General features: G+C 55.4%; 2 protein-coding genes across 2 annotated transcripts in view; one reads left to right on the top strand and one right to left on the bottom strand.

The window, feature by feature from the left end:
* The window catches only part of EMILIN3 (elastin microfibril interfacer 3), a 79,463-nt gene that overhangs the window by 36,852 nt on the left and 22,662 nt on the right, over positions 1 to 19,949 (top strand). The gene's annotated exons all lie outside the window — the stretch shown is intronic.
* Positions 15 to 18,931, bottom strand: PLCG1 (phospholipase C gamma 1). The gene is made up of 32 exons (XM_031556509.1): positions 18,892 to 18,931; positions 17,883 to 18,116; positions 16,861 to 16,954; positions 16,553 to 16,600; positions 14,573 to 14,657; positions 14,144 to 14,227; positions 13,926 to 13,948; positions 13,213 to 13,285; positions 12,444 to 12,545; positions 11,762 to 11,880; positions 11,301 to 11,386; positions 11,097 to 11,217; positions 10,557 to 10,725; positions 9,780 to 9,902; positions 8,828 to 8,929; positions 8,449 to 8,636; positions 8,095 to 8,295; positions 7,805 to 7,924; positions 7,201 to 7,381; positions 6,846 to 6,923; positions 6,022 to 6,125; positions 5,705 to 5,801; positions 5,556 to 5,625; positions 4,914 to 5,071; positions 4,396 to 4,492; positions 3,838 to 4,062; positions 3,231 to 3,379; positions 2,050 to 2,164; positions 1,658 to 1,819; positions 1,460 to 1,548; positions 885 to 1,069; positions 15 to 507 (listed from the first exon to the last, which is right to left on the bottom strand). Exons 1-32 carry the CDS (start codon positions 18,929 to 18,931, stop codon positions 465 to 467), a joined length of 3,765 nt encoding a protein of 1,254 aa, XP_031412369.1. The 3' UTR covers positions 15 to 464.

Genomic DNA, 19,949 nt, shown 5'->3' with positions numbered 1-19,949 from the left:
AAAATGAGACAGCATGCACGTAATACTGACACGTTTATTGGACTTTAAGCTAGTGGCCATGGAGCTGTAGGGCTGCTGCTGCCCTGGAGGCAGTGTACAGCCCTGTGCACACTGAGACAGTGGGTGGAGGGTTGGCGGTGCAGTGGTTGGTGGTGTTTGCCCAGTTCCTTGTGATTACAGTTTTGTCTCTCACCCGGCGGCTGGCAGGCTGTGCACATCCATCCACTTCATTAAGGGCTTGGCGGTGAAGGTGGGTGGGTGTTTGGGTGGTTTTTTGGTTGTTTATTATTTTTTTCCTTAATTTTTTATTTTTATATTTTTTTTTTAGTTCTCCACTCGAACACACTTCAGCAGAGAAACTGGAAAAGCTGCCTGAAAGTAGGCCATAGCAGTGCCGTTTCCATAGAAACCAGTTCGCAGCGTGCCGTGAGACTCACAGGCACGGGAGGTGCTTCCCGCCGGCCCTACAGCCGGTTGTCCCCGTTGACCCTGGTCCTTCGCAGCGCCCTGTGGGGACACAGAGGGGACACAGTGCTTCCAGGTCCTTTGCTGCATTCACTGCGGTTCTCTGTGTGCCCCACACTGAGCTCCCACCACTCTGAGATTTCTATTTCCAGCTCCTATGCCCATGCCAGAGCAGCACGAAAGCACAAGGGGATGGAGCAGCTCACAGCTCCCCCCATGCATCCCCCGCTGTGCATCTCATCACCCCCACCCTGATCCATTAGCAGTGAACCCCCCAAGCCTTGCCATCACTTCCCACCTTAATTCAGGGTTTCCAGAAGGCAGACAAGGCTGCAGCTCAGCTCTAGCACGAGGCTGCGTTTCAGAGCCTGCCCTCCAAGGACCCCAGTGCTCAGGGTCTCCCCTGCCTGCTGGCCTACCTTCGCTCCCGGCTCTCGAAGTGCTCTGCCAGCTGCTCCTGTGACACTCTGAAGTCTTCAAAGGGCTGCTGGTACCTCACCTCGAAGGAGCCCTCCCTGGCTCTGCTGGCCAGCAGCTGGCTGGCCATGTCCCCGCCTCGCTCCCGCAGCATGGAGCCACCAAAGAGGCTGATGTCACCATTTTCCTGCTTGGGTCAGAGCACAGGGCAGTGAAGGGATTGGGATGGTGCAGAGCTGCCCCGAGCTCCAGAGATAACGTATGGTGTCCCAAGCTTCCAGGTACACCATGGGCTCCCATCAAAATGGACTCATAGGCTGGAAAACACCCTTGAGCTCACTGAGTCCGACCACCAACTGGACCACCCTGCTTCTAAGCCACGTCTCCTGCTGCCACAACCGCAGCCCCTGAACTACCTGCAGGGACACACCACCACCCGGGGCACCCCATTCCAGTGATTTCTTCAGCTATCTCCAAGAGCTCTTCTGCATGACCCTGAGCCCGGGGTCTGGATGGGAGCAGAAGCCAGGGCAGCACAGCTGCCTGCTGCAGGATGGGTGCAGCAACACCCTCTTACCTTGCTGGGGAAGATGTCAATCTTGACAAGCAGGGAAGCCAGCTCCAGGTTCTCACTGTAGTTGTTCTTCAGGGGTACGGCTCGGAACCCTGCAGCACACACAGCCCCATGCCATTGGCAGCACAGCTCCTTGACTGCCCCAGGCTCAGCAAACGGCTGAGCACCAACATGGCGCACGCAGCAGCCTTGAACCCTTACCGGTCTTCAAGCCTTTCACCAGGAAAGTCGCCTGTGCCAGGAAGTTCTCATCGCTGAACATGTCCTCCTCATACACCACAAAGCGGAGGAAGGCAAACTCAGGGTTGCTGACCTGGAAGTGGAACTGCTTCGGGCTCCAGAGGGGGTTCAGGCCGTTGTCCGCTGTGCACAGAACGCTGCAGTGAGAGGGCAGCCCCAGCACAGCTTTGCTCCTTCCACCTTAAAGGTGGGGGACAGAGCAGCCCCATCTCCTCCATTGGTGTAGGGGTGTCTGAGCATCACCCTCAGCCCCCCCCCACTGCTGCCAAGCCCCTGCTAGCACTTCAGCCAGCAGAAGGGCTGCATCTGGCGGGAAACCAACCCACCCATGCCATCTCTCCTTCCACACTCACCCACAATCTCTGTTTTCTGCTTTGCGTTGTCGTACTCTGCCCCAGAAACCTCCACCTCCACAAAGGGACAAACGATTCCTCTGCCGTTTTTGGGGAGGTGCCGGGCCCCCAGGACCTGGGGAACAGAGACTGAGTGGAGGCTGGGAGCCAAGGAAAAGATTTGTTTGTATACATAGAACTTTGCTGTCTGAATAATTTCCCCGCCTGGGCTGCACTAAGTGGGGAGAGATGCGGACACTTGAAGGGATGCTGCTCCCACATGTGGAACCACTGCGTCTCACCTGTCTGCAGTTTACCCTGAAGCCAGCAACAAGGCCGTTCAGCTGCCTGCAGTTCTGCCGCAGCTGCCCAGCCCGGCTGTGATCATAGCATCACTCCCCCAAGCTGGGCTCGGATGATAGCTGGACCATGGCTTCATCAGAACTTCTTGCTCCCATTGTTTTGGCTGGAGAAAACTGTTCCTCCCCTCTGCCCACAGCAGTGGGTGCTCAGCACAAAGGACAACCCGCTTCCTCACAGCACAGCTCCCTGCTCCTCCTGCCAAGGGCCATATGTCACTGGAGCTGGGGAAGGAGGCACTGCCAGCACCACATCACATGCTCTGAGTCACGCTGTGCTCCATCCATGAAAGCTGGCTTTCGTGGGGACACCAGGCAGCTTTGCCAGGGGTCAAGAGGCTGAGCTCATCTCTTCAAGGAGATGGCTGTAGCGTGGGGTTCCTTGATGCTTGGAGGTTGCAGTTCCACTATAAGATGCAGGAGGAATTTGAGGGGGCAGCGCTTTGGTAAATGGAAGTCACAGGGAAATGGTGCTGGGGATTTCTAGGGAGTTATGAAATGGATGGTGCCAATGCCGTGCCTTCCCTAAGCAGGGCAGTGGCTCTCTCAGGTGCCCAGCCTTGGCCAACATCTACAGTCCAACCCTGTATGAGTAAGAACGGGGCTGAAAGGCCCTCCCTGAGGGGGTTGAGCCCACAGCAAGACAGTCACCTTGAGCCCTTACCAGCACAGGGGACAAGGCATGGCTGTGTAACTGCCCCGGCAGGGATGTGGCACAGCATAGTGCATGATTGCCACCTGCTGGCACCAGGACCTGGGCACAGAGGTAGTGGGGTGCAGTGCAGCACCCCACAAGGCTTGGGGTGTCCTGCTGCAGAGCAGCAGCCACAGGCTGGCACTCACCTCGATGGAGATGGAGAGCGGTTCGACGCCCCGCAGCGTGCTCTTGTCAAAGGGGTCAAAGATGTCGTCCCGCATGTTGGCCGGCTGCAGAACGTACCCGCACTGCCCGCTGGACAGGAACAAGGCCTGGTTCATCTGCATGGGCTTGTCTGGGGAGCACAGGGAGGGAGGAGGTGGGTGGAGGAGGACATGGGATCGCAGAATGCCTCGAGCTGGAAGGGACTTCAGTGATCACCTAGGTCCTAGGCCCTTTCCACTTGTGTTCTCTGTGCCTTGCATGAGGCTCAAGCCCCCAGAACCCTTGTGCCGCACAGCCTTGCTCAGCCCCCACACACATCACAGGCATTCTGCCCAGGGACGTATGATCATCCCCTCTTCCCCCCTCCCTCTCCTTTCAGCTTATCAAACCAACCCGCAAGACACTTCAATTCACAAAAGCAATGGAAAACCCAGCAGAAAGAAATATAAAGGTCATTTTTTCTGGTGAGTCTATGAGCGGGCTCCCAGCAGGGCCTGGCACACAGAGCGAGGGCTCCAAGACCCTCCTCGCCCCTGTATTTGCCACAGGATGCATGTGAGGACCCCCTCCCCTGCCTGCTGCTCTCACCAGGAGTCTGGAAGTTGAGGGCCACCAGCTGGCTGCCGCAGATCCACATGGGCAGGGGGTCGTAGTTGGAGGAGTCGAGGCGCTGGCCCTTGGGGTAGATACGGGAGAGCTGCAGGCGGTTGTACTGCAGGAACTTCTTGCCTTTGATCTTGTTGACGTACTTCTCTGCCTTGGTCTCAGGGAAGGAGGACATGTCTCGATAACAGGCCCTCTCTGTGCCGATCTCTGGGAGGAGACAGAGCACATGTAAGCCAGGAGCAGTGGTGGAAAGCAGCCACTATGGAGCGATCCAGCCCCTGGACAGGAGCACATTCCTGTTCCAGGCACCTCCACCAAGCCCGTCCCAGTGCTGGCTCAGACATCACCAGGCACATGTAACCCCTCCTTTGCCCTTAAAAGCATTTGATGGGTGATAAAGACTGAAAGCTCCCTGCCCCTCTCCCTGGGGCTGCTTCAGATGGTGCCACATCTCAGCAGCAGTGCAGTGGAACCTTCACAGCAGGGTCTGTACCACCGTAGTGGCTGCCTGTGCTGACCATGGGCCCAGCAGGTGCTCACTCTCTTCATCGAAGGGCACGGGTCGGCAATAGACCACTAGCTCTGAAAGCTCCAAGGCGATCTTCTTCCTCCTCTCCATCATCTTCCCTTCAGAGAGCTGCCAGGAGGAGAACAGAAAGGTCTCACAGAATCACAAAGATTGGAAAAGACTTATAAGATGACCAAGTTCAACCCCAACCCACCCCACCATGCCCGTTGACTGTGTCCCTCAGTGCCACATCCCCACGGTTCTGGGACACCTCCAGGGACAGTGACCCTACCACCTTCATGGGTAGCTGTGCCACAGAATCAACACTCTATCAGAAAATTTTTTTTCCTAATATCCAACCTGGCACAATTTAAGACCATTACCTCCTGTCAGGGCAGCAATGTGGGCCAACCCAGCTCAACAGCCACGGTGAGCTCTGCATGGAGGTGCTGGCTGCCACCTCACTGCTATCCCTACCAACCAAAGCTCTCTTTGTGCAACCTGGGAATCCTTGAACTTGGCTCCACTGCCAAGGGCTCTCCAGACTCACCCGTGCATCAGCTGTCTGGGCTGCTTCCCGGATCTTCTTCACCCAGTCCAGCAAGTCCTCATGTGTATCAGCTGCCACATCAAGGGACAAGCGTGACACGGAGGCCATGCTAATGGAGAAGACGAACAGGCGGTTGTTCTTTCCCTCGGGGCGGATGGCTGCGTGGGAGAGGGAGCAGAATAATAGTCATGAGCAGAATGGTCACACCACAGTGGGAGGGGACAGGCACTAAGGGACCTCCATGACCAGCCCAAGTCTGTGAACTAAGAGGAGAAGCTCCTCTTTCTGCCCTCTTGCAGCCCCCTGGCATATTCAGTGCCTTCTGGGCTTGTGGGATCAGAGAGACATGGCAGAGCAGATTCAGAATGCGCTGGAACAGCTCCTCAGCACAGCACAGAGGGCTGCCCCCTGCCACCAAATGTCTGGGCTCCAGGGAGATGCCCAACACCCAGCATCTGAGCCCACCAAGCATGCACAGTGGCCATGTGCTCAGGTACAAGGTGCCCGGAGGCTGAAGCCCTGCAGCTTACTAAATCCCTCTACCAGAGCAAAGCATCTCCTCCGCCCCTTCCTTGGGGCTGGATCAGATCATCTCCAGAGGTCCCCTCCAATCCCTATAATGCTGCGGTTTCCAGTTCTCACCAATCTGGCAAGATGGCACATCCAGGACACCTCCCAGCAGGTCTCCCAGGGGGCTGTTCTCATCCAGCTGCTGCTGGGAGCAAAGCACAGCACTGTCACACCAGGCACTGCATGCACACACTGCTCCCCACTGCCTATCCCCAGCTCACCTCCCGCTCTGGCTCCAGGCTGCTGGGGCTGCTGATCTCCTCCACGTAGTTGGAAGGGAACCACAGCTGCTTCTTGCCACCATAATCGCCCCTCCACCTGGGGGAGAGGGAAGGAGACACATCAGCACCCACTGGGGGACCCCAGGTCATGCTGACTCAGCATCCCAGGTGACAGCAGATGCTGTGCCACCCACAGGGTTCAAGAGATTGGCAGCTGTGCAGCTTGTGGGCAATGCTCACCCCAAAGAGGACACACAAGGTGACACCGTACTTTGATCGCATTCTCTAGGGAAAAAGGAGGGTCAGAACTGACTCACCAGCCTCCTTCCTGCTTCTCCACATTCTGGATGATGGCATTTTTGGTGAAGGTGAGCTCATCCTCCCGCTGCGCTTTGTAGTCAAACAGAGCTTTGACTGCACACTGCATAGAGAAGAGGGGAGTTAAGCGAGGCTGGACATGGCACAGGGACAAGGAGGTCACTTCCCACACCGTGGGGAGATGACGTGCCAAACAACAAGGCTTTTGGGAAATGGAGGCATTTGCTGAATGCTCAGGCCCTGGGGATGCTGAACCCTATAAGGGGTTGGGAGCTGGGGCTGGGGCAAGCTCTGCAGTTTGGCTGGATCAATAGAGTGAAATTCAGAGCTGGAGGCTGGGGTGTCCTCCCTGAACCACTGAAGATGAAGGCTGCAGTGCCACGAAGGTGTCAGAAAGAAACTGCTGCACAGTAAATTTCTTCAGGAAGCCTGCAGACAAGGGCAGCCACAGTGCCACCTAGCCTGGCATGGAAAAGCATGTGGAAGAACTCTGATTCATCAATCATTTAATTTTTAACCGAATAACAAACCCAGTCTGGTTCAGACACACAGCCTAGTATGGCTGAGCTGGAGAGAAACCCAGACTTCCTCTTCCACAGAGTTCTCTGTAAGAACATTTGTTTGGAGATGAACCTCAGCAGCTTTGAGAGAAGAGCAGATGGCAGCAGAAGGCATTGGGTCTTATCTACCCCACAGAAGGTCCTTCCTCATCCTCACTGACCCCTGCAGAGCCCAGGAGATGGGGCAGGGTGTGATGGGGATGGGGAGAGGCTGGGGGGAGCAGCCAGCCCTGCAGCTTGCAGCAGGGTGCAGTGGGACATACCTTGAAGGTCGGCATGGGGTTGGCCTCTACATAGAAGCCAGGATGGCGTCCCTCGTAGAGTGCTCCATAGTCCGGCTCCTGCAAAACAAAGGGCCAGCAATGAGAGCTGCAGCTTGGCAGGACAATGGGGTCCTGCCTTGGGGAAGAGAGGGAAAACACCCCAGGGAGGGCACATTGCACTGCCGTGATACTGTATGGAGCAAACATGCACGGCCCACGCTTGGAGCCTTGCTCAAGCAACAAGTAGCAGTGGGGCAGTAAGAGATGGGTACACAATGCTGCTCAAGGCATCAGCTCACAAGCCACTCATGCAGCACCCCTTGGCTTAGACCTTCTGAAAGCTGCCCCCACTCACCGCTGTCCCTATCTTCTCCAGCGTCTCCTCGTTGATGGGGTACCTCAGCTTCATCTTGCGGTACAGCGGGTGCTTCTCATAGTAGCTGATTAAGTCCACCAGGCTCTCGAACTCAGAGTTGCCCAGCAGCACGGTCTGGCCCTCCTGCTGCACACGGCAGTGCTTGATCTTCCCTTCCGCCCTGGCATGTGGAGAGGCAGAGGGGCTACTTGGCGTGTGGCCTTGGGTCTGACCCAAAATAAAGGCACCCAGGCTGGCTGCTGCGTGCAGCCATCTCCCAGTGCAGGTCTGTCAGCACAGGAGTGTATCTGCATGCCATGAACCAGTAGCTCTGGAGCAGGGATGCCCCACAGTGTGCAGGGCAATGGGAACATGCAGCCAGCCCTTTTCCTTGCAGAAACAGGGATATTAGTCAGGGAAAGAGGTAGAAGATGGCACAGCCAAGGAGCAGCAGGGTCTTGGAAGGGCCACACGAGGATAAACGCTCCAGCAGCAATGTGCCAGAACCCCCAAGTCACAGCACCTCTCGGTCCCATCGCTCTGCTCCTTCCTCCCCAGCATCCCTTCCCCTGTGCCTGTCCCACTGTGCTCCCTTGGGACGCACCTGAAGGAGATGGCGTAAGAGCTGGGTTCGCTCCTCTTGCGCACCAGGAAGGCTCCGTCCCGGGGCACCCGCATCAGCATGTGCTCAGCTTGGGCACGAGTGAGGTTGGCGTGGTACCACCTTTTGGGAGACACACAGATGGATATGATTCTCCACGCAGCCACTGCAGCTCACACCCGACCCAATGGGAACCAGTGGGGACCACCAGACCCCAGAAGGGACCGCAGAGAGCTGGGAGGGTTTCCTATGGGTACCACTGCCACGACACAACTCATCACGGCCACACTCACTCTTTGCTCTCGTGGGCGTTGGTCTGAGGCACCGGCTCTGTCAGCCTCATCTCGAACTCATTGCACCTCAGCGGCACCTCCTGGTAGTGGGTGATGAGGTCGTAGAGGCTGTCAAACACCAGGTTGTCTGTCAGGAAGAACTTGGGGCTGCCGGCGTCCTGCCGTGAGTGGATGCGGCAGTGCTGCACCTTCCCATTGCGCCTGTGGGATGCGATAAAGGGGGGCTGTCCGTGGGGAGATGGCACCTCCCAGACACAGTGCAGGGAGATGCAGTGCTCTGCCCCACTGCAGACCCGCTGCACAATGCTGCAGAGATGCGGTGCTGCGAGGAGCAGCGGCAGGCAGGGCCCTCACCAGAAGGACAGGGTGTAGTCCCCAACAAAGGTCTCGCTCTCCCTGACGAGGAAGGAGCCATCGGGGGCCCCCGTCTCGATGCAGTACTCTGTCAGCAGCCGCTCAGCAATGTGCCGCCCATCGCGCCCTGCTCCCAGCTTGCCGTGGAACCACTTCTCTGTGGAATGCAGCTCAGTGCTGTTGCTCACCTAGGAGGGGACAGGCACGGGTTGGGGTCACTGCAGGAGGTACTGAGGATGCTCAGGGGGCTTCCACCAGGACCTTCTGAAGCTCCTCCCACAGCATCTCCCACCGAAGCTGGCGACAGAGGTGCTCAGCCCTTGGGCAGTGAGGTGCTCTCTTGAGGGAACAGTTTACCATTGCACAAGGCAGCCCTCACCTCCTTCTGCTCCTCCTCATCCTCATTTCCTTGGTCGCTGGTTGTCTCCCCTGAGTAATAGATCTTGCTGCTGGTCAGGACAAAGTAATGCGGGTTCCACTCCTACAAGGAAACACATGCCAGGTGAGGGCCCCCTGAGGCAGCACCCATCACTGGGACCTTCTCTCCCCGAAGAGCAAAAGCAGTGAAGGATGATCTCTTTGTGCAGGAGGCAACAGCAGCACTGATTTCAATGGGAGCTTCCATGGCACCTCCATGGTCTGAAGCACCGATTCATCTGTGGCACAAACAAACCTGCACATGATAGATCTGACACACAAACTGACTGCACATCACGCTGAAAGACACCCCAGTACGAATTAAGAGATGACTGAATGAAGAGCAAAGCAATGCAAAAAGGAAACGAATTTGGCAGAGAGGTTATCAGAGATGAGCTATCAGAGACACGGCCTCGTGGCCACTGCACTTTGCGATTTTCCAAAATCCTGGTCCTTTTGTATGGGCTTTTGATGAGATCCTCATCAAAGCAAAGCAGCTGAAGAAGCAGACTATGGATAAGGAAGGGCACACGTTGGGTGCGTTGCAAAGCAGCATGAGAGCATTATCACACATTGACAGGAGGCAGCCAGGCCTGGAAACTGAGTCTGGCCCCAGAACTTACTGCAGGAGCAGCTAGCAGTTACTGGAGAAGCAGCTAACAGTTACAGGGACTACAGAGCAGCGCAGTGGCTGCAGCGCAGCAGCTCCCTCTAGCTCAGCTTTGTGTCTCTAGCAAGGCCCAGCAGGAGATGCCTAGGGCAGAGCAAAGGAGACAGCCAGCACAAAGAGCCCCCGGTGCTCAGCTGCCCGAGCAGCGGGACGGCCATGGGCCCCTTGCAGTGTTTGCACAGCATGGAGGCATTTGCAGAGCCAGGGTTAATGCACGGGACAAGGTGGTGGCGGCAGCACCTACGTGATTGATGGGGTCTTCCAGGTAGAGGATCCCGTTTTTGATGGAGTTGCTGATGTCATTCTCTGAATACATAACAGAAGTGGGCAGCTCCTCGTAAGCACTGCCCTCTGCCAGTTTCTTGTGCTGTGGGACAGGAGAGTGGGTCAGGCACCCTGAGAAGAGCAGGCACCAAACAACAGCACGGGTTTCATGCTAAACAGCCTTAAACTTCCAGATCTGCTGCAGAGAGCTCCTCCCACCTGCAGGGGCCATGGCACGACCCAGGCCACTGAGATGATCATTGGATGGCACTGAAGTCCCACCACCCTTCCTTCCCAGTGGAAATTTCTGCAGCAGAAATACCAGCATCCTCCCAAGAAAGGCAGCATCCAGCTACTAAGCAAATTGCCCGGCAGCTCCTCTGAAGCACGAGAAGCCCTCCCCTTGCCTCCAGCAGCAGGTCTGCTCTTCCACCTCTCACACCATCAGCCAAACAGAAGGCATTCTCTTGTGGCTGGGATGGGGCTGTGGTAACCCCACACTGAGGAATTCAGACAGTGAAGTGGAGTTAAGCAATCAGTGTGAGGAGAATGGGGTGACTGATGAGACCTAGAGCCAAACTGCCCCAAAACTCCTATTTGCATTCACATCCAAACTTTTTTCTCAAGGTAAAATTAATCAGGGACATAAACACAGCCACAGCGAACTCCTTCCAAAAGCAGGCAGTTCCCCAGGTCCCTAATCAAAACGTGTTCCCATTCTCTCCATTTAGCAGTCCTGCTAGGGAAGGGAGCTCACCTTGATGAGAATCTTCCTCTTGAGTTGGTTTGGGGAGGGAAGGCCGTCAGCAGAAATATCTACAGGTTTGGTCAAGAGCATGTCCCCAAAGACCTTCTTGAAATTCTGAGCCATGTTCCTCTGCTGAGCGATGCTGCAGTGGTCCTCAATGGACAGAATGACAGGGAAACTGCGAAGAGGAAAGAGCCGTCAGAACCAGAGTGGTGTTTGGAAGGGGAACTTCATTCCCCAAACCTGGCTTCTGAGAGCAATCTGCCCCAGCACCCATCCGTGCTGCAGCTGCGCAGTCTCAAGCCTTCAGTGGAACCATTCTACAAGCGGTGTCCCCCCACTGCTGGCAGCGAGCAGACACGAACCAGCCCACTGCTGAGATCTGCTCAGGGCCTCTCTTCCTACCACACTTTTCTGGATGAAATCTCCCCTTGGCTGGAACCACACCAGCATGTTTTCCTCCTGGTTGTGCCAGGGTAAAGGTGGGCATCACCTTGTGGCACCCCACTCGCCGCCTCTCCTGGAAGTCCAGGTGCCCGCTGTACTCACTCAGAGGTGACAAAGGCATGCTCCTTGATGGTGACCAGGACATCAGAGAACTTGATCTTGGTGGTTAAGGTGTGCCCATGGTAGATGACTGGCATACCATCGGGACCATCCCAGCAATCCACTGAAAGAGACCCACGTGGGAAGATGAGTCCAAAGGCCATCACGAGAACGCCGACAAAGCTGCTGGCTCTGCTGGGTACTCACGTTCGATACAGCGGCACCCCATGCGCAGGCAGCGGGCGTACGCCTCCAAGGAGGATTCGCTCGAGAACTGATCCCCCGTCAGGTACCTCGAGGTGAGAGAACGTGTCAGCCAGAGCAGCAGGACGGGGATGTGCGCTGGGACACGGCAGCCCCGTCCCTACTGCAAGGGCTGCAGGCACAGCTCGAGCTGGCTCCTGAGACAAGCCCTGAAGAGTCCTTGCACTTCAGCTAACGTACTGCCTCGGATGGCCGGAGCACAGACAGCACGTGTACCCCCCGGCAGAGGATGTGAGCTGCTCCAGCCAGCAGAGAAGCGAATGGACAGTTTCACCCTGCCTGGCTTTTAGCATATCTCTTCTTAAAGGCAGGGAAGGCCCTGCAGCACCGTGTCTGTCAGCTCCTGGGTCAGGAAATCTCTCAGCACAGGGTGCAGGGAGCCGTTCCCACCCCGGGGTCCTTACGTGTTGTGTGAGGAGGAGATCCAGTAATGGGACAGGGGGTTGTTCATGTTCTCGGGACACACCATGTCCAGCTGTGAGTTCCAGATGCTGTTCTCTTTGGAAAACAGGAAGGTGAGAAACTGCTCAGGAAGAAACAGAAGTGTGTTACTGGTGGGGAGGGTCTGGGTTCCATGGTTCAGTTTCACACGTGCTCCAGGCATGTGAATGAACTCGACCTAAGCTGATTCAGACTGACTCCTGCAGTGGGAGTGCCAGCTGGCCTCACCATGATCAGGAGACAAGGACCTGACCAAACCCTGCCAAGGGCAACCCAGAGGGTGCACAGCTCCCTGCCCACCATGCTCAAGCAGCCACAACACTGGGCATTGGCACCTATCCCTGCGCCCTGCCACGTAAATGCATATAAACCCTACAGCTGACCCAGCTGCAGATAAATAAACAGATAAAGCTCTGCCTTTCATTTTACACACGGATCGGGGGACTCTTGGGTGGGACTTGGGCCAGAGTGCCAGTGACATGGAGATTATTACTGCGTCCAGCATAGCTGGTCACTGGTTTCCTTGCTTTGAAAAGACAGATACGTGCCGCAAAGGGACGCTCACCCCCTTTTACTTCTTAGTCCCACCTCCCACCAGGGATGTCCCACCCCACTGCAGGCATGTAGGTGTTGGAAGCGCCTCACCTCATCCAGGGAGAAATAAGGCTCATCAATCTCTCTCAAAGGGTCCCTCAGAAAGTTGAACATGAATTCCTGTACCTGAAGGCTGTCTGCAGCCCAGAGCTCCTGCAAAACCCCAAAGAGACATAAACAAGAGAGCATTTTGGGAAGTGTTATTCAAAACCGCAGGCAGATCATCCAGCTAGAAGCTTTAACCACCCCTGCCTGGGAATTCAGCTATTAGCAAGAATACCAGACTGACAACAGCAATCCCAACCATTTTTAAGCGGTCCTCATTTTCTCAGCATTGTGCATTTTCTCTGAGAGCTCCTCTGCACAGATCTGCCTTCCCAGCTCCCCCTGCAGCAGAAGCCAGCACGGCTTCCTTTTGTCTCCCCCTCCCTGGCTGTCTTTCATGAGGTCATCCAAATGGCTGCTGCTTAATTTTCTGCTCCCCGCAGCTGCAGATGGGGAGGATGGTGCAAAGCAGGAGGCCCTGTGCTCTCACACGGAGCGTGGCATCGCAAGAAAGGGTCTGCACACTCTGCAAACACACTGAGCGCATCCAAGCGTGGGTCAGAATGCGCGCGTTGTGCTGCTGCTTGCCAGAGGAAGATGGCTTTTAACAGCACAGGCAGCAAGCAGATCGATCAGCTGCTGCTCAGGGGGAACCATCGGCCTTCTGTACCATCAGCCAAGAGCACAGGGGGTGGGTGAAGCTCCAGCCCTGGGAGAAGCATGGCCCCACAGCCCCCTGCCCATCGCCCGGCCCCACAGCCCCTGCTGAGCTCACCCTCTGGTACTCGAGCAGGAACTTCTGGAACTCCATCAGCGACACCCTGAAGTGCTCAGACCTTTCTCCACCCCTGAGAGCACAGGGAGAGAAACTTCAGTCACTGCTCCACCTTCTGCTGCCAGCAAAAGGCCACCTATGAGCCATAAGGCACCAGCAAGTGACAGCAGGGCAGGACGCACAGAGCAAGCAGCAAGGGATGGCAGAGGGTGTAGGATGGAGGGGGGGGGCATTTGCAGCTGGCAATCTCAGCAGACATCCAGAAGTACTGAGCTGTAACGGCCAACAGGGGCCATGTTTGGGACTAAGACAAGAAGGCAGAAATGGAGCTGGCAGTGCTGACTGCCCTGGGCAGAGGGACGTACCTGATCAGCTCTTCTTTTCTGTGATTGTGGGGAATAAAAGAGAGAGAACCATGGGATGTTACCTGGGCAAGTCAACAAATCTTTAGCTTCCATGTCTACATTAAAGATTTTTTTTTAATCACAACAGCTGATCTGAGCTGGGTCTCACTGGGATGTCTGGGAGGAAGAGCCCTGCTGACCCAGGCTGAGTGTCTACAGCAAAGGTGCACTGAGCACAAAAACGTGAGCAGTGCCTTGACAAGAAGCACACAGCGTGCCACATCCCAGCCAAGCTGCTGCAGGCATCCAAGCACAGCATGGAGCAAAAGGAAGCAGCCCCTTCCCCTGCCAACAAAAAGAGGAACTCACCTATCTAGGAATGGGACATCCATCTGCAAAAGAAGCAGCGTGAGCATTAGGGTTGCACTCAGGTGAAAGCAATAACTGATTTACTCCCAGCCCCAGAGGTAGGAAACGGGAGCCATTAGCTGAGGGAGGCAAGGTTAAAAAGGCAATTAAGAGGGGATGCCCAGTAACAAATACGGTCTCTGCTTTCTCTTTTCTGCCTTGGAGAATTGAGCTCTTACCGTTTTCTGGGCACTGAACATCAGGCTGCGGTAGAGCTGTGCAAATTGCCCGTATGTGATATCCCCATTCCTCTGCTCCATGTCCTACAGCCAAAAAGAAAAAAACAACACCAGAGGTGTTGCAGGGGCCATAAGCGAGGGGTCTGCATCCCTGCGGCCAGGGGGTGTCACCTGCCCACAGGATTTGGAGAAGGGCCAAAACTTGGCCAGATTTCATCTCCTGGATGTCTCCACTGGGGCCAATGAGGCCACGACAGCACCCAGGCTCCTAAGCCCCAACTATGTGCTTCCACAAGCTCGTCCACATAAAAGCAGGGATCCCACCAAGCAGGGGTGGGAGCCTCAGCACCGCCAGGTTTCACCCCAAGAAAGGACACACTCTGCTGAGGGTCCCTAGTGAGGAGGGAGAGCTGCAGGGCCAGAGCTCACCGTCAGGCGCTCCCTCAGGAACCTCATGTTGGGCACGCGGTAGTTGACCTGGGACAGCATGTTCTTCAGGTCCTTGGCAGAGATCCTGGTGTGGGACAGAGGGGAAACACGTTCAGAAGCTGTGAGAATGAGGGGTCTCGCCCTGGGACTGGGATGGTGCACACACGCAGAGGCACCAGCCGTTAAAGCGTTGGATGACCTCTGATAAATAGTTTGGTGCTATTTTGAGACTGGAAAGCAAAATAAATAAAGAAACCAACCAACTTCTTCTAGGGAAGATTCTTAAGGCCTCGCCACAGCTAAGCCAGAGGACAGATCCAGCCCTCTTAAAGGGCATGACAACATTCCCCATTCCGGGCGCTGTGACTCTGCAGCTTTCCTGGCCAGAGGTGAAACCGCCTCCTCTGGAGCTAGGAAAAAACTCAGCATCCTGTTATCCTCCTCTTTCCACCTAACTTCCCTTGGAAAAACAAACAGCCATCAGCCAGTGCCAACCCACAGCATCTGTGCTGCCAGGGGACGGGTCAGGATGGGCTCTGCTGGGTGAGCACAGCACTTCCAGCACTGCTGGAACCCCACAGGGGTTTGCAATGGGCAGAGGGTCCTCAGCCTCCCCAGATGTGCCTGGTGTGCAGAGCACAGCTCCTTGATCCATATTCAGCTCCAGGGCCCAAAAGCAAAAGCCAAAAGCCCAGTGACAACACAGAGACTTCAGCCAAGAGCTTGTATGGGACCTGTAAGTGCTGGCTCTGCTTTATGGAGAACACGTGGGTGCCTGTAAAACAGGGAAGCCAGAACCTTTCTGCATTTCCACTCTATGCTGCAGCATTTCTGTTCTGCTCCCTGCTCAGCCTGGGCTGGAATGCTTTCTGCTTTGCATGTAACTCACTTCCCTGACTGACAGGTAAAGAATGTTTGGCATTTTTCTGGCTTAATTATAACACAAAGATGGTATGACAAAAACAGGGAGAGATGCAGGAGCGCAGCTTTCACCCCGCTGACCACACCTCAGGGAGAGCAAGCTGCACATTCATCCCCTCTGTCCTGGGGCCATTTCAGTTACTGTGTAACTGGATGACAAAAAGGTCCAATTTTTTCCATTTCTCCTGCATTCATGCTCCAAACCCCCACGCAGCTGCTCCCACATGCGTTCTCCATCACTGAATTAAGGAAGTTTTCAAATAAAGGGCTCAGTGATGCACGTGGCCGGAGGATGGCTTCCCTCCAGGGCTCTGACAGAGGGAGCAGTGCTGCATTCCTGCCACCTTCCCCATGTCCCATCACTGCATGCAAACCCCAGCCTTGATTTGAAAGCTGTGTGGCATATGCAGAGCAGCTGCAGCAGATTAAAGGTGATTTACCCCTCCTCTGCAACATCCCAATGCCTCACGCTGCTCCATGACACAAAGCCTTGCAAAGCAATACCAGGAGGAGCCAGGCGAGCTGCCGGTCTCAAATTCCTGCTCATGGCAGTGGACATCTCCCCCAGGTTGCCCCAAGCCTAGCTTCCAGCCACTGACGCCTCTGCAAGCAGCAGGAGGGAGACGGCCTCCAGCAGGCTGTAGTTCACTGACACAGAAATCAGATCTTAATTTTGGCCAGGTCAGCTCTTTGTAACAGCTATACAGGACAGAAAGGGCTCAAATCTGGAAAGATTCAGGTGGTATTCCATCCTCGGAGTGTCTCTGGGCTGCCCTCAGCAGGGGGAGGTGGGAGAAGGAGGGTGCCCCGGGACCTGGAAGAATTAACAGCTGAAAATGTCCTCTGCTTTGGGATTTCAGCCATGCAAAGCACTGATGGCTCTTCACAGTCTGCCTCTCTAGAGATGCTGGTTGGAGCGATGGTGTCTCAAAGGTCTTCCTGGGTGTGGGTGGCTGGGAAATAGGGCTCTGATCAACACTGGGATTCAGGCACTGAGGACATAAGCCTTGCTTATGGGACACGTGTGTCTGTGCAGCTGGTGCTTGCTCCCCTTTTTACCTGTCCTCCCGGTTGCGGTCCAGTGTGTAGAACTGCTTCCGGAGCCACCTGGAAGGAAAGGAATGCAGATGGTATCTGACCACGGATGCTGTGACACGGCAGTCAATGGGACATGCTCACATAGACAGGACGTGGGGTCACCATGGCTCAGAGGGAGAGGAGATGTCACTGCACAGCCCGCCCCAGCACTGAGGGCACTCCTGACTACGTGCTGCTGTACAGCCCAGCACAGTTCTTTAGGGGGTGGCAGCACAACAGGTCATGGAGAGGGAAAATGACACAAGCACAGGACAGGGCTGAGCTCCCACCTTTCGATCTGCAGGGGGGTGGCAGCCCTCAGAGTATCTGCCACCAGCCAGTTCAGTCCCTTGATCCACATGTTGACCTCATCCTCGGAAGTGGCTGCAGAAAGAAGAGAAGAAATGAGAGAAAAGGACACAGAAGTCTGTCACCAACCTCTGAGGCTGTCCCCAGTGCCTTGAATCCCTTCCTTCTTCATTCAGACATCTCCCTCCCATGCAGATGCTCTGCTATGCTGCTCTCCCTGCTCACCCCCAGGATGCACGTGGCTGTCTGGTCCTCATGCCCCACAGTCCTCCACGCTATCCCTGAGAGCTGTGCCACCTCTGTCCCCAAGGAGCATTGCCCAGGCCTGGTGACAGGGGCAGCAACTCCCTCTGAATAAAGAAGGTTGTCTGCAGCCCCGTCCAGAAGGCGGATCTGACAAACATTCAGGTGTCAGCACGACTTGCCTACATGGGTCTAAATGAGACAAGACTGAGTACTGCTAGGATAACAAGGCATCACCCATCAGCCGAACTGCAGCACACGACTGTGAGCCCATCCTCCACCCAAACAAGATGAAACTCAACAGCAGAAAGCACTGCATTAGCGAGGCGCAAGGCTGAGAGCTGCGAGTGCAGCCTAAGCCAAAGGACAGGATGTTCAGGAAAGCTGAGAGCGACGCACGGAGTCACCCCGTGCCACCAGCCGGCACTGTTCTCCTGCTCTGAGCTGCAGAGCAGGAACCAGCGAGCTCTGAGCACTCACTCGTGTGTGGCTGACAGCACTCAGCTGATGCGTGATGCGGCCAGCTGAGATAAAGCACTACTTCAAGTGCTTTGAAATAAGGGGTCTTGTTACCCAACTTCTGGCTTTACCAGATTAGTTACTGGCTTAAGCAGTGCCTGTCACAGAGCTGCTGCCACCTGCTTCCAAAGCCATGCCCTCTGCATGGCAAAAAGAGCATCTGCCCAGGACGTGTCCCATTGTCCCTCGAAAGGATGTCTGAGAAATGTGGGGGCTGTTTGGCCTGCCTCCCGCCCTTTACCTTGTAAGCTGAGGGTCTTCAGCCTGAACTCTGTGCCGTACAGGACCACGAAGCAATGGGACTGGTCTGGTCGGAAGCACGGATCCTCCTGGTATCGGTCAAAATCACGTGAATTCTTTCCAGGACGAATCTCTTTGATTTCACGAATATCCACTGAGAGACAACGTGGGGAAAAAACAAAAGGGATTTCAGCAAAGAGCTTGAAATTCCTGAGAAGATGAGGGTCTGTGGTTCCTTAGGGGAGAAGGAAGGGCAGTGCAGCGCTCATACAGCCACCGCAGCACGGGGAAACCAAAGCATGGCAGGATGCAGTGTGCCAGGACGCTAGCATGAGAGAGAAGAGGGAGCTGGAGAGATGCTGGAGAGGGCGGCCTCAGCCTCCTCCCCAGAGGAAATTCTGGGAAAGGACACTAATTACCATCAGACAAAGAGAACACAACAGCAGCAACAACAGCAAAAAAACCCAAAACCAACAAACCCAAACCGAAGAATCTTGCTTCCTGGAAAAACAGTTTCTGAAACACTCGGGGGAATCAAATAACAACATTTCTGAGTCACGTTTTCAAAGCAGACGATGCTTCTGAGCAATGTGGGATGGTGATTACAGCAAACCTGGAGTGTAATTCATCCCAATTAAACTCCACTTACCACCGTCACTGCGCACTGATCTGCCTCTCTCGCTTCCATTTGCTGCACTTTGAGAGTAGACAGAAGTGTGAGCTGCCCACCAGTCTGCAGAGGCTGACAACACTGGGTTGGGTCATGCGATGCTCACTCCCAGCAAACCCAAAAGGAGGCTGGGATGCAGCCTGGCACTTGTTAAAAGCCTTGCATAGGGAACCTGGGATGGCCACAGCTCACTTGTGCCCGGCACAGCCGTACCCTGCCTGGTGCTGCAGTAACCCAAAGCTCAGCAGCCAAGGCCACGTGCAGATCCAGCTCCCCAGGTGCACGGACAGCTGGACAAGCTCCCTACAGCCAGCAGATGCCTTTGTAAGGCATCACCTACCCTTTGGAAACTGGCTGCCAGGAGGTTCATCGTGTCCCATTGTCATCTGTCTGTGTGTCACATCCTTAGTGACATGGCATGTCATCTTACCACTAAAATAAAAACGCATCACAGCTGCGGTCTTTGCATCCGGGACGTGCACAGCAAAGACAATTCCTGTCCCAGGACCTGACAAAAGCAGTGGGAAAGAACGGGTTTCATGGCAGTTTACCAGGCAGTAAGTACTTGCTGCAAAGCATGCCCGTGGGGTAGAGGAGGCTGAGCTACCCTTGCAGACTGCATCCCCAAAATGCATGCTAGGGAGAGCCCCTGGAGCAAAGGAACATGGTGCAGGGAGCTGCTGGGGCTCACGGCTGCTGCTATGAGCACCCTGCACACCGAGCTGGTAACAAGCTCCGGCCCACGCCTGCCTGCAGCTGCTTGCTCATCTCTCATCCTCCCAAACATACCCACGTGCACTGGGCGCACGAGGGCTTGGTTTCTGCAGCCCGCACCTCACCACGCGGCAGCCCTCAGCCTCCTGCAGCCCCCCCGGCCCTCTCACGCTGTGGAAGGAAATGAGCTCTCAGCAGGAAGCGCAGTGAGCACAGATGCCACCATCCCAGCAGTGCAGCACTGCAATATTGCATCCCTCCAGCAGCCCATGCCCCCATCGGGCAGCAAAGCCCCGGCAGCAGCACAGGACCTGCATGCAGCCTGCAGGGGAGTAGAGGGAGGGCAGCCCCAGCTCTGCTACAGCACCAGACCCCACTTTTCTCTTGCACCAAAACTGAGTGCTGTAAGGATAAGGACGCCCTGTAACAGAGCTGCAAAATCTCCAACTCTGGAGGGTTTCTGGAAAGATGTTAGATTGATTTTAAAATAATAATTTAAAAAAAGGAAGGATTCGGGCCAGATTACCTTCTGGGATGAAGGGACCAGGGACAACCCATCCATCCACACCATGAGCACTGCACAGTGCAGTGTGTCCCTGCGGGGACCACAAGGCACTGACATCCACGTGTTCATTGTCACTGCTTGACCTCACCTAGCATGGAATGACCCTGCCCTAAGTAGGT

Source organism: Meleagris gallopavo, chromosome 22 (assembly GCF_000146605.3).
Source record: "Meleagris gallopavo isolate NT-WF06-2002-E0010 breed Aviagen turkey brand Nicholas breeding stock chromosome 22, Turkey_5.1, whole genome shotgun sequence".
Classification (NCBI taxonomy): Eukaryota; Metazoa; Chordata; class Aves; order Galliformes; family Phasianidae; genus Meleagris; species Meleagris gallopavo.
This window is presented reverse-complemented; position numbering and strand designations above follow the sequence as displayed.